The 15,845-nt window shown below is 37.6% G+C and overlaps 1 protein-coding gene across 3 annotated transcripts in view; it reads right to left on the reverse strand.

Moving 5' to 3' along the window:
* The window catches only part of mlxipl (MLX interacting protein like), a 70,803-nt gene that overhangs the window by 6,025 nt on the left and 48,933 nt on the right, over positions 1-15,845 (reverse strand). Inside the window, exons 11-16 of one of the 3 annotated variants that reach the window (XM_073949688.1) lie at positions 10,738-10,811; positions 5,859-6,099; positions 3,638-3,720; positions 3,443-3,562; positions 1,467-1,594; positions 311-434 (exon numbers count right to left, since the gene is read on the reverse strand). In XM_073949688.1, coding sequence (XP_073805789.1) covers positions 311-434; positions 1,467-1,594; positions 3,443-3,562; positions 3,638-3,720; positions 5,859-6,099; positions 10,738-10,811 — 770 coding nt within the window. 3 annotated transcript variants of the gene reach the window in all.

The raw sequence follows: 15,845 nt of genomic DNA on the forward strand, positions 1-15,845 counted from the left end.
GGGCATCCAAAAAAAGAAAGAAAAAAAAATCAAAAAGTTATGAATTGCTAAGAGATTGTGTGGTGCTCAGGCTCCAGCTTTATGTTGATCATATTAAAACAATCTTAAGTTGCTGTTTTTAAGTTAACTATACCATGATTTTTCCAGTCTGGCCCACTTGGGAACAGCTTTTTCTCCATGTGGCCCCTGAGCTAAAATGAGTTTGACACCCCTGCCTTAAAGGTAGTTCGCTATAATGTGTTATTAGCAGTATTTTTCATGCAGTATGGGTTCATTGGTTCCTCAACAGACACAGAGCTTTGCAGGATACAATCCAGAACTTCCAGTTCTGCAGCGTTTGAGCTCTCACATATTCTCTGAACTTCTCCCTCATGTGGTCAAACCTCTGCCGTGTTATTGGAACGCCTGTAGCGGGGAGCTGCTGCTGACACACACTAAACAGAGTTTCAAAATAATGCATTAGTGTTAACGTCTCCTCTGGACTATCACACATATCACACTTTCCAAGTACAATTTTGATTTTGTACTAACAGTAAACACTTTTTTTGTAATAAGGTCTGGTTTTGTGGTGGCTGAACTTTAAATTAAATTAATATAATCCTAATTCAGGTTATGAGAGATAACAGTAAACTGAGCTACTGTAAGGTCACATCTGCTTGAAATTGATTTAGTTGAAAATATCCATTAGAAACTTAAAAGTAATTAAAAAGTAATCAGATGTTACTTTACTAACGTAAAGCAATTAAAAAGGTACACTACTTATTAAATTTTGTGTAATCTATTACATTTCCAAAGTATGATCCCCAACACTGGCTATACAGTTGAAGTCAGAATTATTAGCCCCCCCTGAATTATTAGACCGCTTGTTTATTTTTTATCCAATTTCTGTTTAACAGAGAGCAGATTTTTTCAACACATTTCTAAACATAACAGTTTTAATAATTCATCTCTAATAACTGATTTATTTTCTTTTTGCCATGACGACAGTAAATAATATTTGACTAGATATTCTTCAAGACACTTCTATACAGCTTAAAGTGACATTTAAAGGCTTAACTAGGTTAATTAGGTTAACTAGGCAGGTTAGGGGAATTAGGCAAGTGTTTGTATAATGATGGTTTGTTCTGTAGATTATCGAAAAAATATATAGTTTTAAGGGGCTAATAATTTTGTCCCTAAAACGGTGTTTAAAAAATTAAAAACTGATTTTATTCTAGCCAAAATAAAACAAATAAGACTTTCTCCAGAAGAAAAAATATTATCAGACATACTGTGAAAATTTCCTTGCTCTGTTAAACATAATTTGGGAAATATTTTAAAAAGAAGGAAAAAAAAAATCAAAGGGGGCTAATAATTCTGACTTCAACTGTATGTACCCACAAGCACATATTTCTCAGTTCTCAAATATGTAGCCCTGGGCACATTTTCCCAATAATAAGAACTTTAATGAGTTGGATTACACTGACTTGATGGCGGAATTGAGTGCCAGGATCTGGTCTCTCAGCCTCTGCGCCTCCTCATGAAGCTGTGCTCTCTCCTGCTGCATCTTACTGATGTACTCTGCCGTTTTCTGCAAAGTCGTGGCTTTACTGATCTGTGAACCGCAGAAATTACAGGAAAAAGTGTCAGCGAGGAACCAAGAATACCCAATGAAGCTAGTAGTCTGTTTCAGATCATCATCAAACAAAGTTAAATATTAGGTGACACAAGTAAACACATCATGCAGTTTTTTTAATGCAACTTTTTATAGTTAAGGCAAAACAAAATACAAAATAGGGCGAGGCAGTGGCGCAGTAGGTAGTGCTGTCGCCTCACAGCGAGAAGGTCGCTGGGTCGCTGGTTCGAACCTCGGCTCAGTTGGCGTTTCCAAGTGGCGTTTGCATGTTCTCCCTGCCTTCGCGTGGGTTTACTCCCAGAGCTGCGGTTTCCCCAACAGTCAAAGACATGCGGTACAGGTGAATTGGGTAGACTAAATTGTCCGTAGTGTGTGTGCGAATGTGTGTGTGTGTGTGTGGATGTTTCCCAGAGATGGGTTGCGCCTGGTAGGGCATCCGCTGTGTAAAAACTTGCTGGATAAGTTGGCGGTTCATTCCGCTGTGGCGACCCGAAAGCCGACAAGAAAATGAATGAATGAATGAAAATACAAAATAGCCCTGTGTGAAAAAGTATAAGCAAAAACACCAAAGATGCATTAGAAATAAAAAATTCTATTAATTCAGCACAGCTAAAGTGTACTTAATGCAACCTGTAAGTATTAATAATAATCTAAAAACTTTGTAAAATTTATTGAAATACCTTTGCATAGACGAAGAGTGTATATTATTCATTTATTCATTAATATTCCTTTGGCTTAGTCCCTTATTTATCAGGAGTCGCCTCAGTGAAATGAACCGCCAACTACTCCAGCATATGAAGCGGATGCCCTTGCAGCCACACTTCAAGCATGTGTGCATGTTCACCATTTTAGACAAAGTTTACTTTATTTTATTTAGGTCTACACTACCTACCAAAAGTCTCGTCGTCAATCTCAGATGTAAGAGCAACAGATAATAACTTCATGACTAGATCATTTGGAAAAGTGGCAGAAAGTCTATTTCTCCCATGAATCATCTGTTGAGCTGCATCCCAATCATCACAAATACTGCAGAAGACCTACTGGAACCAGCATGGAGCCAAGATTCTCACAGAAATCAGTCAAGTTTGGTGAAGGAAAACTCTTGGTTTGGGGTAACATTCAGTATGGGGGTGTGCGAGAGATCTGCAGAGTGGATGATCAACATCAACAGCCTGAGGTATCAAGACATTTGTGCTGCCCATTACATTACAAACCACAGGAGAGGGACAATTCTCCAGCAGGATAGCGCTTCTTCTCATACTTCAGCCTCCACATCAAAGCTCCTGAAAGCAAAGAAGGTCAAGCTGCTCCAGGATTGGCCAGCCCAGTCACCAGATATCAACATTATTGAGCAAGATGAAGGAGGAGGCATTGAAGATATACACAAAGGGTCTTGATGAACTCTGGGAGTCCTGCAGGAAGGCTTTCTCCTTCATTCCAGATGACTTTATTAATCAGTGATTTGAGTCATGTCAGAGATGTATGGATGCAGTCCTCCAAGCTCATGATGGAGTCAGACACAATATTCATTCTTTCTCCACTGCAGCAGGACTTTATATTCTATACTGGACATTATTTCAGTTCAGTGATGAGACTTTAGCCTAAGCAGAGTCAGAGCTTACTGTCCTAATGACATCAATTATAATCAAGGCATGATCATATTTAATTGTGCTCAAATAGCGTAATCTAGAGGCCTTTGCCTTTCATATAAGCCACTTCTGATACCAAATGATCAACTAGAAGTCATGTTATTATTTGTCGTTCTTAAAACTTGCATAGTCAGGACTTTTGTCAGGTATTGTAGTGACTGAAGGCAGTGTACTTTACCTTTATACTGGGCTGTGAGCTCAGAGTCGTCACCAGACTGTGTAACGTATCAAACCCCAGCTTGATGTTGAACCGTCTCTTCTGTTCGGCAGAGATGTGTGTGATCCGTCGTGTGTCTGTCTGCAAGATCATAGAGATGTGTAAGAGACTCAACTCAAACTGTGTGCTTATAAAATGTTTTAAGCAGAAACTTACTCGTGAGGACTCCAACTTTGACTCTGGGCTTTTCTCAGCTGCACTGGTAGGTGATGTCTGACCCATGCTTCCTGGAAAACTAACTGCAAATATAAAACACATTTGTGTTGATGCTCATTTCTGGATGAAAACATTTTTTAGGGATGCACTGATATCATTTTTTCGGAACTGATCCGATCCTGTTGACAAAATTCTGAGAATCGACCGATACAGATTCGATCCCGCAAAATGTAAAATGTGAAAATTAGGGTTGTGCTGCTCTGAAAATAGCAACATAACGCGCCAAACACGTCTAGCGTCTTATTGCGCTGGGTGTATGAAAAGACCCTTAGGGTCCTATCATACACCCGGCACATTGTAGCTCAAGGCGCGACGCAATTGTTTGCTAGTTTCAGCTCGGCGCAAGGGTCATTTTGACGTTTTGTGCCACGCTGTTTAAATAGCAAATGCATTTGCACTCATATGTGCGCCCATAGGCGTTCTGATCTAAAAAAGCAGGCGTGTTTTGGCGCGTTGCTATTTTGAGATACTATAAGAGTCGGTTCTTTAGACCAGAACAAAGCCGGTCTATTGTCCAACGCAGAGTGCGTAAATTGTGTGCCTTGCTTACACACTGCTTAAGATGTAGAGCAATACGCAAATATCTTTACAAATGAAAAAGAATTAAAATATTAAGTAAGCGACTTACAAATGAGGAAAAGGAAGCAATTTACGCAACTATAAGAGCAACAATGAATAAGTGCTGTAGGCAAGTTTCAGGTCTGTAAAGTCTAAGAAGCAACATTAGTAATTTTTTTTGGTAGTTAGTGGAGGAGCCAGAGAGGCAATTGCAGATTAGGAAGTGAAGTGGAGACTAAATAGTTGAGTTTTTAGTCGTTTCTTGAAGACAGCGAGTGACTCTGCCGTTCTGATGCAGTTAGGGAGTTCATTCCACCAACTGGGCAGATTGAATGTGAGAGTTCGGGAAAGTGAAGTCGCTTTGAAGTCGCTTTGTAAGCAAACATCAGAGCTTTGAATTTGATGCAAGCAGCAACTGGCAGCCAGTGCAAACGGATGAGTAGTGGAGTGACGTGCTATATATATATATATATATATATGTGTATATAAATATAAAGGATTAAAAAATTACAAAACAAATGATTTTTTTATTTTCAAATTATTTTCAAATTATATACTTTTATGTCTTCTTCATCTCGGAAGGCATTTTCAGTTCATTCAATTTGGCTTGGTATAATCATTATTAGCAGTAGTATTTATTATATGCATATTTATATTTGTTTTATTAAAAACAAGATTAGATATGTGTATTAGCATGTGTATTAGGATATAACTCAGGTTTTTGAACACATTTCATTATTATTATTCATTTATTCGTTTGCTGGAAATTAGAACTGAAATTAGAAAATGCTCAGTTTTTCCACTTACTTTACGTCATGTAAATAGCAAATGCGCTTACGGCGCGACGCAGCTGGCTCTTAAAGGGAATGGGAGATGAGACTCTAATTGGTTTATTCTCAAAACACACCTATAACTCATTAAGAGAATAAGCTCAACACTTTTAGACCATGCGCCATGGCGCAGAGCGGATTTCTCCGTCCTTAAATTAGCAAAAGTGGATTCTGACACGCCCTGAAAGCGTTTGCGCCCTGTGTTTTGCGCTCTGCACATGGACCGTCAAAATAGAGCCCTTAATGTTTATTTATCTAAATTCTGATTTTACATCTCACAGTTTACCTCTTATTTTTTCCAAGTTCTGAGTTTACATCTTACAATTTAAATGTTATTTCTTTTAAATTGGACTGCAATGTTGTAAATACAATTTTTGCAATTAAAATTGCGAGAATTTCATGAAATAAACATCAAAATTGAGCGATAGAAATTCAGAAGTCTGAGCAACTTTAACGTTATTTCTTTTAAATTTTGAGTTCACATCTTGCAATTTTAACAGTTAATTCTTTTAAATTGGAGTTTACAATTTGCAGTTTTGTAAATACAATTTTTGTAATTAAAATTAAAATAATTTAAAGAAATAAACATCAAATCTGCATAATAATGATTACATTTTGAATAATTATAAATTGTGATCTTGCAAATTTAACTGTTACTTCTCTGAATTCCCAGTTTACTGTACACCTCTTTAATTTCTCTGAATTCTGAGATTTATCTTGCATGAGTGCTTGATTTATTTGTTTCCAAGGTGCGATGAGATGAACCAACACACCAGTTAAACTGCTCCTGTCGCTGGTGTGCATTTGCACCGGGGAGAGTTTCTCAGTTTTGGGGACGAGAAGCGCTGTTTGTTGTGTTAAAAGAGAAGAGATGGTGCTGCTCTGCGAGGAAACGCTGTGACCGTGGCCTGACAGTGGTGTCTGGCAGTGTAACGGGGACAGCGGTGGGATTACACCAGAGACCCAGGGGAGACTGTGGGAAATTTGTGATCCTTCCCGACTGCTGCTCTTCGGCTGCTGTGGAAGAAAACAAAGAGTCACTTTTTCCAATAGGGTTTCATTCATTTTGCTTCAGCTTAGTCCAGGCGTGTCCAAACTACGGCCCGCGGGCCATCTGCGGCCCGCAATCAGTTTTGTGGCGGCCTGCGAGGCTTTTTATAAATATCAATAGAATCTGGCTCGCTATACAAAAATGAACGTAATTTAATAAATAACCACAGGGTGTCACTATTACATGCATTCAATTAAGCAGCAGTTCTTGTTATGATCTATCTATCTATCTATCTATCTATCTATCTATCTATCTATCTATCTATCTATCTATCTATCTATCTATCTATCTATCTATCTATCTATCTATCTATCTATCTATCTATCTATCTATCTATCTATCTATCTATCTATACACAGTTGAAGTCTGAATTATTAGCCCCTCTTTGATTTATTTCTTCTTTTTTAAATATTTCCCAAATGATGTTTAACAGAGCAAGAACATTTTTACAGTATGTCTGATAATATTTTTTTCTTTTGGACAAAGACTTTTGTTTTATTTTGGCTAGAATAAAAAGCGGTTTAAATTTTTTTATGAACCATTTTAAGGTCAAAATAATTAGCCCCTTAAGTCTTCAGAACAAAACATTGTTATAAAATAACTTGCCTAATTACCTTAACTTGAGTAGTTAACTTGATTAACCTAGTTAAGCCTTTAAATGTCACTTTAAGCTGTATAGAAGTGTCTTAAAAATATCTAGTCAAATATTATTTACTGTCATCATGGCAAAGATAAAATAAATCAGTTATTAGAAATGAGTTACTAAAACTAATATGTTTAGAAATGTGTGGAAAAAAAATCTTCTCTCCGTTAAACAGAAATTGGGGAAAAAATAAACGGGGGCTAACAATTTAGGGGGGCTAACAATTCTGACTTCAACTGTATTTATATATATATATATATATATATATATATATATATATATATATATATATATATATATATATATATATATATATATATATATATATACATATACATACACGTGTCTGTGTGATGTATGTAAAATTTGGCCCGCGACAACGTTTGTTTTTTTGCATCTGGACCTCGGCCCAAAAAGTTTGGACACCCCTGGCTTAGTCCCTTTCAGTGGGAATGAACCATCAACTTTCCCAGCATATATATATATATATATATATATATATATATATATATATATATATATATATATATATATATATATATATATATATATTGTGACGATCGTCATTAGAATTTTCCTTATTATATGAGTGACGTCTGATTGGGTTACTGCTGTCAGCTGATGCAACGTTATTTAGAGCGCCTTGGATGGGTTTCTCGCTCTCTCTCATTCATTCCTTGTCACGCAGTCAGCATGCAGGTGATTCCGGGTCACTGAGAGGTCATGCTGACTGAGTGTGTGTGTGTGTTGAGAGCGCACTGCGTACTTGTTGCTTTGAGTCCGTTTTTTGTAGCTCAATATGTGTTTTCGTGCTGCGTGGTCTTGCTCTGAGGTAGTGGCAGTGTTTTTTGAAGTTGGTCACGGCATCGAAAGTGCGAGTATGTTTTTGATGCGGACGTTGAAGCGGCGACATTTGTAAATGGAAGAGTTTATGATTTTGGCGGAGGTTGTATTTGCGATGCATGGTGAACGTATTATGCGCTCGGGTTTGTTTGTGGAGTGAGGCGCGGGTTTATTTTTTTTTTTTTGGCGCTCGAGTTGCCTTTGTTTTGGGTTTTTTCTTTCTTTTTGTTTGAATGTTTGATCACTATCGTGATCGGGATTTGTGTTGCAGTTTTCTGGGCCCAGTAGCATCGACGGGTGATCGGGTAAGCAAATGTTTCTTCTTTGATTTATATTGTTTTGGTTAACTTGTATATGTGTATGTATGTCCAAAAGATTTAATGAGATGGTAGAGTAACCATATGAATGTGCATTGCGTTCACGATTGCTTCAACGTGCACAAATGGAAAATCTACTTTAGCGTATACGAATTGAGAGACATTTCAAGTGCATTGATTACCCGTTTACTTCAGCGTGCACAAATGGAAAATCTACTTTAGCGTATACGAACTGAGAGACATTTCAGAGTGCATTAATTACCCGATTACTTCAGCGTGCACAAATGGAAAATCTACTTTAGCGTATACGAACTGAGAGACATTTCAGAGTGCATTGAGTTCGTGATTGCTTCAACGTGCACAAATGGAAAATCTACTTTAGCGTATACGAACTAAGAGACATTTCAAGTGCATTGAATGTGCAATTGATTCAGTGTGCACAAATGGAATATCTACTATGTGTAAAGTGTACAACTGAGTTCTATAAGTTCTTGAATGTGTGATTGATTTGATTTGAACTTGAAATATTATGTTTGTGGGAATTTGATTAATATTGATTGTTGTATATTTAGAAGTGGTTTATTTGATTTATTTCTTTATGGTTGGTTGATGTATCACCCGTTGATGGTTTTGTTTGTAAAAGGTAATTAAAAGGTATTGTGCCTGGGCCTGGAAATTTAAGTTTGTTTGGTTTATGGATTTACTTACAATGTGTTGAAGTTAAAGTTTGTTCTTTTCGTTTTCTTCTTTATTAATTCATTGATCTGTTGTATGATTGAATATCTGATTTGGTTTTATTAAATCATGCATCTGTTGAAACTTAAATTTTCATTTAATTGAATTATTTAAGAAACTGTAGTGGGGTCTTTCAACCCCTGGCGCCCAACCCACTTTATTAGCCAAATACCGCTACAATATATTAGTGATGGGTCATTCATTTTAAATTAATCGTTTATATGACTCGAGATTGATGAGTCCTTTCAAGGAGTGATTAGTTCATTCACGCATGCGCACATTTGTACAGGTGGAGGAGAAGATAAGTTACTTTTTAGAGTCCTTTATAGAGTTTGAGTTGTTCGTTCATCACATGAAAGACAGCAGCAAATCATATGCAGTCAGAGCCGGAAAAAGATTTGATTCATTCATCTCTTGAGTCTTAAATTTGAGTCGTTCGTTCATCACGAGAAAGACAGAGGCCAATCATATGCAGTCAGAGACAGAAAAAGATTTGATTTGTTTAAGTCTCGAGTCTTTGATTTGAGTTGTTCGTTCATCACGTGAAAGACAGGAGCCAATCATATGCAGTCAGAGCCGGAAAAAGATTTGATTCGTTCATCTCTCGAGTCTTCGATTTGAGCCGTTCGTTTATCATGTGAAAGACAGTAGTTAATCATATGCAATCAGAGACAGAAAAAGATTTGATTCGTTCATCTCTCGAGTCTACAATTTGAGTCGTTTGTTTATCAAATGAAAGACAGAGGCCAATCATATGCAGTCAGAGACAGAAAAAGATTTGATTCGTTCATCTCTCGAGTCCTCGATTATAGTCGCTCATTCATCACGTGAAAGACAGTAGTTAATCATATGCAGTCAGAGCCGGAAAAAGATTTGATTCGTTCATCTCTCGAGTCTACAATTTGAGTCGTTTGTTTATCACATGAAAGACAGAGGCCAATCATATGCAGTCAGAGACAGAAAAAGATTTGATTCGTTCATCTCTCGAGTCCTCGGTTTGAGTCGTTCATTTATCACGAGAAAGACAGTAGCCAATCATATGCAGTCAGACCCGGAAAAAGATTTGATTCGTTCATCTTTCGAGTCCTCGGTTTGAGTCGTTCGTTCATCACGTGAAAGACAGAGGCCAATCATATGCAATCAGAGACAGAAAAAGATTTGATTCATTCATCTCTCGAGTCCTCGGTTTGAATCATTCATCTCTTTAGATGCTGTCAAGTGATGTACGCATATGGGACTGTGTGTGTTACGTGAATGAACGCCTCAAATTTGAAGACATTTCAGAGGTGAGCTGCGACAAAAACACCAGGGGCCTCATGCATCAACCCTGCGTATGCATAAAAAATTATTTCTTTTTACTGAACTTGTCTGCAGTAACGAAAACAGGAGACTCATTAGAAACAGATGCCCAACCGAAAAGTAACTCAGGGTTATACAAAGAGTGGACCAACACAAAATAAATACATTCCTGATATTTAAAAGTACACTACAGTTACCATGTCAATAAACTACAATTACTATGATATAAACACAGCACTACAGAAGAGAGAAATTGACTTAGAAAGTCATTTACTAATTTTATAATGGTTTGATCAGCTTTAGTTTGAAATTACTTTTCCTTCTCTAAGGCTTTTTATGCGGTCTCTGTCACCGTCTTGAGGATGGACAGCCTCAACCGTCTTTGCTTTGCTCAATGGCAGGCTGATGACCGCCAACGCGCTCTCTCTCAGAAATGATAAATATTTAAAACAGGCACTCTCCTTATAAATAAACTGCATAGTTGCAATCTAAACAGCAACATTCTCCACTAAAAAAGCCTCAAAAGTACATTGTGTTGTCCAACAGCTGCAATATTTGTCAAACTGTAGTGAGTTTATTGGTCTGCTGTCACTCTATGTGGGTGGAGTAATACACAAGAGTGAAGAGGCTGTAGGAGTTCTGATATTGCATGGTTATCAGCCAATCAGATTCGAGAACCAGACAGAACTGTTGTATAAATGTGTATGACATATCGCACAGCCCCTGTGGATTATCAGCTATTATTTAAATGCATGTTTTTGTACCGGAGGAATGGGTGATGTGGATCTTTGTCCCTTTGACACGGTTGCAGGAGCATCAAAACTCAATGATGGTTTTCCTGGAGGAAAAAAAAAGATACACATTCATCTTTTTGTTGTTAATTAGAGAAAACTATTTAGACATGTGACTCCAGCTGCGTCCCAAATCGCATACTTATGCACTATTCTACGCCATTTTGTAGTATAAATAGTGTAAGTACTGCGTTCACACTAAAAACTCTAGAAATAATAAGTGCACTTTAATTACCCGGATGATGCACTCATTCAGCCGCTAAAATTAAGTGTGTAATGATGGACACTTCACGCACTTAACGACTACAGGTTTGCTTACGTAGCGGAAGGGGCGGAGCTATCGGGCGCACATGTTGGATTACTTGATTTATTTTGGATGGTGAAAGCAAAATTCTCCTACGAGAGTGATTACAGCGCCTCCCGATGGTGAATGTGGTTATACTCACGGCAGGTAATATTTGATAATTCGGTCGTTTATTTCACTGATTTGGCAACCGTCAAACAACATTAGGGAAGCGGTTTGAATTTCCGTTTAGTAAATAACCATTAGTGTACCATTTGGGACGACACTACATACATAAACTATCCTGTTGAGTGTGTAAGTGCATAAGTACATAGTGCATGAGTGCATAGTGTGCCATTTGGGACGCAGCTTCAGTTTCTAAAAACTGAAACAAAGGAGTATTTACATAAATACATTTACAAAGGAAGTCTAAGCAAATGACACCTGAAAAAAATGTGACAGTGCCGCAACAAACATTTTTAACTGTGGTACTATTAATTATATAGCATTACAAAAACATTTTAACTATGTCTTGTTTTTATATTTTCATTTAGTTTAGGTCGTTGCTTTCATACAGATGTTACTACTTCAATGTGTTCCTTTTGCCGCCATTCATACCGCGGCGACGGTGGTAATTGATGCACAGCAGCATTTGACCGCTGGGTGGCACTTTAACCACAGATATTCAGCTTTGCCTTTTCACAATGCTAAACAGACTGTTCTGTAGGCATAGCTTACTGTATGTGATGTGATGTGTTCAATTAAAATATAACTTTAATTTAGTTTTTCTGGTAATAGACATGCTCTTACACTATACTATGCTGTAGAAAAGATACATGGTGAGAAGTCAAAAAGCAAATATAAGAATTAAGTTATTAGCCTTCATTGCGTTGGGGTGAAAATAATGTTTTGATTTCTTTGACTATCATGGCAATGTTATTATCTCAAATCTTAAACGTGCGCATATGAAAAACAGCAAAATAATATAGATTATCCTGCCGGTAGAGCACATCACCTCACAGTTGTGAACTTGCGATCACCTCAACTTACATTTAAATTTCGTTTACCTGGTTTATTGTAAACTTTTTAAGTGCAAAGAGGATTCGTTTTGAAAAATAGAATTGAAGAAATAAAAGACAACTAAAATGAAAGCACAAACATTCAGTACAAATAAGTCTTAAATAAATAAATAAATAAATAAAGCAGTCTTTTAGCCTAAATATAGAGATGTAGTGTTTGCTATTTTGATAGGATTAAGACAAGACATTTTCATTTATGTATATCAACACACTTAGTTTACGTCAATCAGTTCCCATACAGTAGCAACAGTTTTGAGTTTATGTATTGCTTATACTGTATTTTTTTTATTCAACTAGACGTTTATATTCATTATTATTAAACTATTCAATTCTTTTTAATAACAGTAGCTAAACATAACATATAAATCTAGCATTAAAACATGTTAGCACTGCAGCTCATCCAGAACACTGCGGCCTAGATTCTGACCTGAACCAGAAAACCAGAGCACATCCCACCTGTCCTCAGGTCTTTACACAGGACACTTTACACCATACCCGTCAACCCTCCCGTTTTTCCCGGGATTCTCCCGTATTTTACTGTTCTATCCCGCTATCATCCCGTAAAGGTATTTTCCCGTATTTCTCCTGTATTTTCAGTATTTAACAGTCGAGCCTCCCTATACCCATACCACCGAACCACCAGGGGTCGCACCCTTACGTGAGTCTTCTGTGCTTTCGCTTTGTTTAGGAATGAAAACACTGAGAAATAAATATTAATAACGGCGCGATTCCATTTCCTTTTGATTACAGGTGCCGTCGCGCATCCTATACAATCCTCAAAACAGTCATATAATGGTGCAGGACTGTCAGCTGACGTACTCCTCCATAAGCAAATGCTGTTTCCCAAACGGATTCTGTACACGCGATTTGAAGCGGAGAGAAAGTCTGGCTTTTGGGTGCGCTTTTAAACAGACATATCCACATAATTAATAATAATAACATATAGGGATGTCGATCTTGGTAGGTTTTTTTTTCCCAAACACAACTAATTTCGTCTTAAATGTGCATAAAAATTTAAGAAAAGCAGTCGAATGCTTTCATTATAACATTAGATGTGTGCATGCGTTAGTTATACAGTGAAGAAACAGCTAATGAGATTTGATAGCTTGACTCTGCTTCATTATAATAGCTTTTAATTTTAATAAGCTGAACTGTTTGCTAATGTATTTGCTGATAATGTATAAATTTATTTTTCTTTTGTTAATAATAATTTCAAAACATATTACTGACCATTTAACTGTTTATTTACAATGCTAATGTCCAACTGAACATATTTAGTAATTTGGGTATTTTTTTAAGATGGGGGGAAATCTCTTATTATGGTGGGCATATCCCTTATTTTCACATCCCAGTGTTGACAGATATGCTTTACACTTACATTCAGAATAGAGTTTAAAGTATTATTACTTGTCTATAAATCACTAAATGGCCTAGGAGCTCAATACATTACAGATATGCTCACTAGATCCCAACACTATCACACTATAAAAATGTTCCAAACAAACACTTTTTAGCCGCGCGTCACGTACACAGATACACAGCGCTCTCATAGAGAGAAAATGAAACGTCGGTGCAGTAGCCTAGTGGTTAGCGCGCCGACATATGGTGCATTAGCACGTCAGGGCGTCGCGAGTTCGAATCCCGACTCGAGGACATTTCCCTACCCTTCCCCCCTCTCTCTCTCCCACTTTGCTTCCTGTATCAATACTGTCCTATCTAATAAAGGCAATAAGGCCAAAAATAACTCTCATAGAGAAAAAAATGAAACAAAACCTTCACATTATGAAAGCAACACTGGCGACCCGTATCTCCAAACAATTCTTATTCTTTTCCCACAACTTTTGGCAACACGACGCGTGTTGTCTTTCGGCCGTCTGAACACTGTTTCAGTTACAGTCTAAGAAAGCTAGCATGCATATTAATGAAGTTGCAGCGCATTCATAATGGAGAGCGCTGATTGGTTTGAACCAAGCCATACTCATGAATGAATGCAGCACACTCAGAGACGTAATACGGGACGCCCTGGTAAAGACATCCAGTCTGCACGCTGGAATACACGCTAAGATCTCATGGCCGTGACGCAGCTTCAAAAATTTGTTTCAAACCGGAAGTACAAATTTGCTCGAAATAACGCAAAAACAACCAATTCACACTTTTTAGTGAGATATATGTGTCCTAATAGCACAGTGTGGGACACATATACGACTGTCAACAGCCTAAAACATGTTGTAAGCTGAAAAAATATTCTATACTTTTCCTTCTATGCTAATGAAGGACTACTGAGACATTCCAAGCAAGGCATGGGTCCTCCTGGTGAGGCAGAGTTCCTCACAGCTCCGATACACATCTCTGCCATTTGCTTACAGTAACCATGTGCTGTTCACCATACACAATTCATCTGCTCGTGTTCTTCCTTCATATAACTTTGTCATGTTTGGTGTCATTTGACAGTTTATGACTTCAGTGTTGTAGTGATGAAATCAACAGAGACATTGATTGATTATATTTCAATCTACAATATATTTACTATTGTTGGGTCATGGCCTGAGGAGAGTATGTTAATGTGCTTATCCCCCAATTTATCTCTTCAACTTTGCTCTCATGTCCAGCTGGTTTTGGGGGTTGGTTTTCACTCATGTTTGACAATGCTTTGCTCAGGGTAGAATAGGGAAAGGTAACTGTTGATATGGGAGAATGGCTTTTACTCTGCATCTCCCGCACACCAGTGCGTAGCCTCATATGCCCCTTTCACACATACAGACCTGAAAGGTGTGTATGTGTGAACAGGTCCTTTTTGAAAATACCGGTAAATTCGTTCTGGCTATTTTCCGGAAAGAGAAGTTGTAACATTACCGGCAATTTGCCGGAATGCTGCGCTGTGTGAATGCAGAAGGAAGATTCCCGTAATAAGCGCGTCCACGTCTAGAACATGCTGACGCGAGACGTCTGCTTTAGCCAATCACAACAGTCAGACGCATTTACGTCCGCGCGGTTTGTGAGAATAAAAGCCTTTGAATATTTTTCCAGACACATTTAGCTGCTAGAAGTTAGTCAGATCACGTTTATATGTTCTTCCTAATGCCAACTGTGTAAATAATCATCGATGAGATGCTTATGATAAGCCGTTGTTTGTTTACCTTCAAGCTTTGCGTGTGCCTGTGAAACGAGCGCCAGCACACACACATATTATGAACATCTCGACATGTGAAAGTGTTTCTCTATATGTTTTCATCGAAGTTGTTCACAATACTGATCCATCCACAGAGTTTGTAATGTAGTCAAATGTTTACAAATACAAGCGCAGCCGTTTAAAGCTCATTTGTGGTGAATGATGTCCGAATTTACCGGTATTTTGGGATGGATGTGTGAATGCTCTTTTCCGGAAATTTTCCGTAACGTCCTCGCCTGTGTGAACAGAGCTTTTTTGAATATACCGGTAAAGTCGTTCCGGAAGTTTTCCAGATATTTACCGGTATCACTGTGTGAAAGGGGCTATATGCTAACAAAGGCAGTTTCACTGTCTTTGTTGCTCAGCAGTGCATATGTTACAGCTAATTTCTTTATACAGTATCTTAGTTTCTTTCATTCTAATGTCTGTATATTTAAACATGTAACTTAATAAACAACTTTGCCTGCTTTAAGACGTAGAGATTCTTTCTCTTTATCAATGATGATAACAACTTTAATGGAGCCAGATTAATTACAATGGAGTCAGATAA

Source organism: Danio rerio, chromosome 5, assembly GCF_049306965.1.
Source record: "Danio rerio strain Tuebingen ecotype United States chromosome 5, GRCz12tu, whole genome shotgun sequence".
In the NCBI taxonomy this organism is placed as follows: domain Eukaryota; kingdom Metazoa; phylum Chordata; class Actinopteri; order Cypriniformes; family Danionidae; genus Danio; species Danio rerio.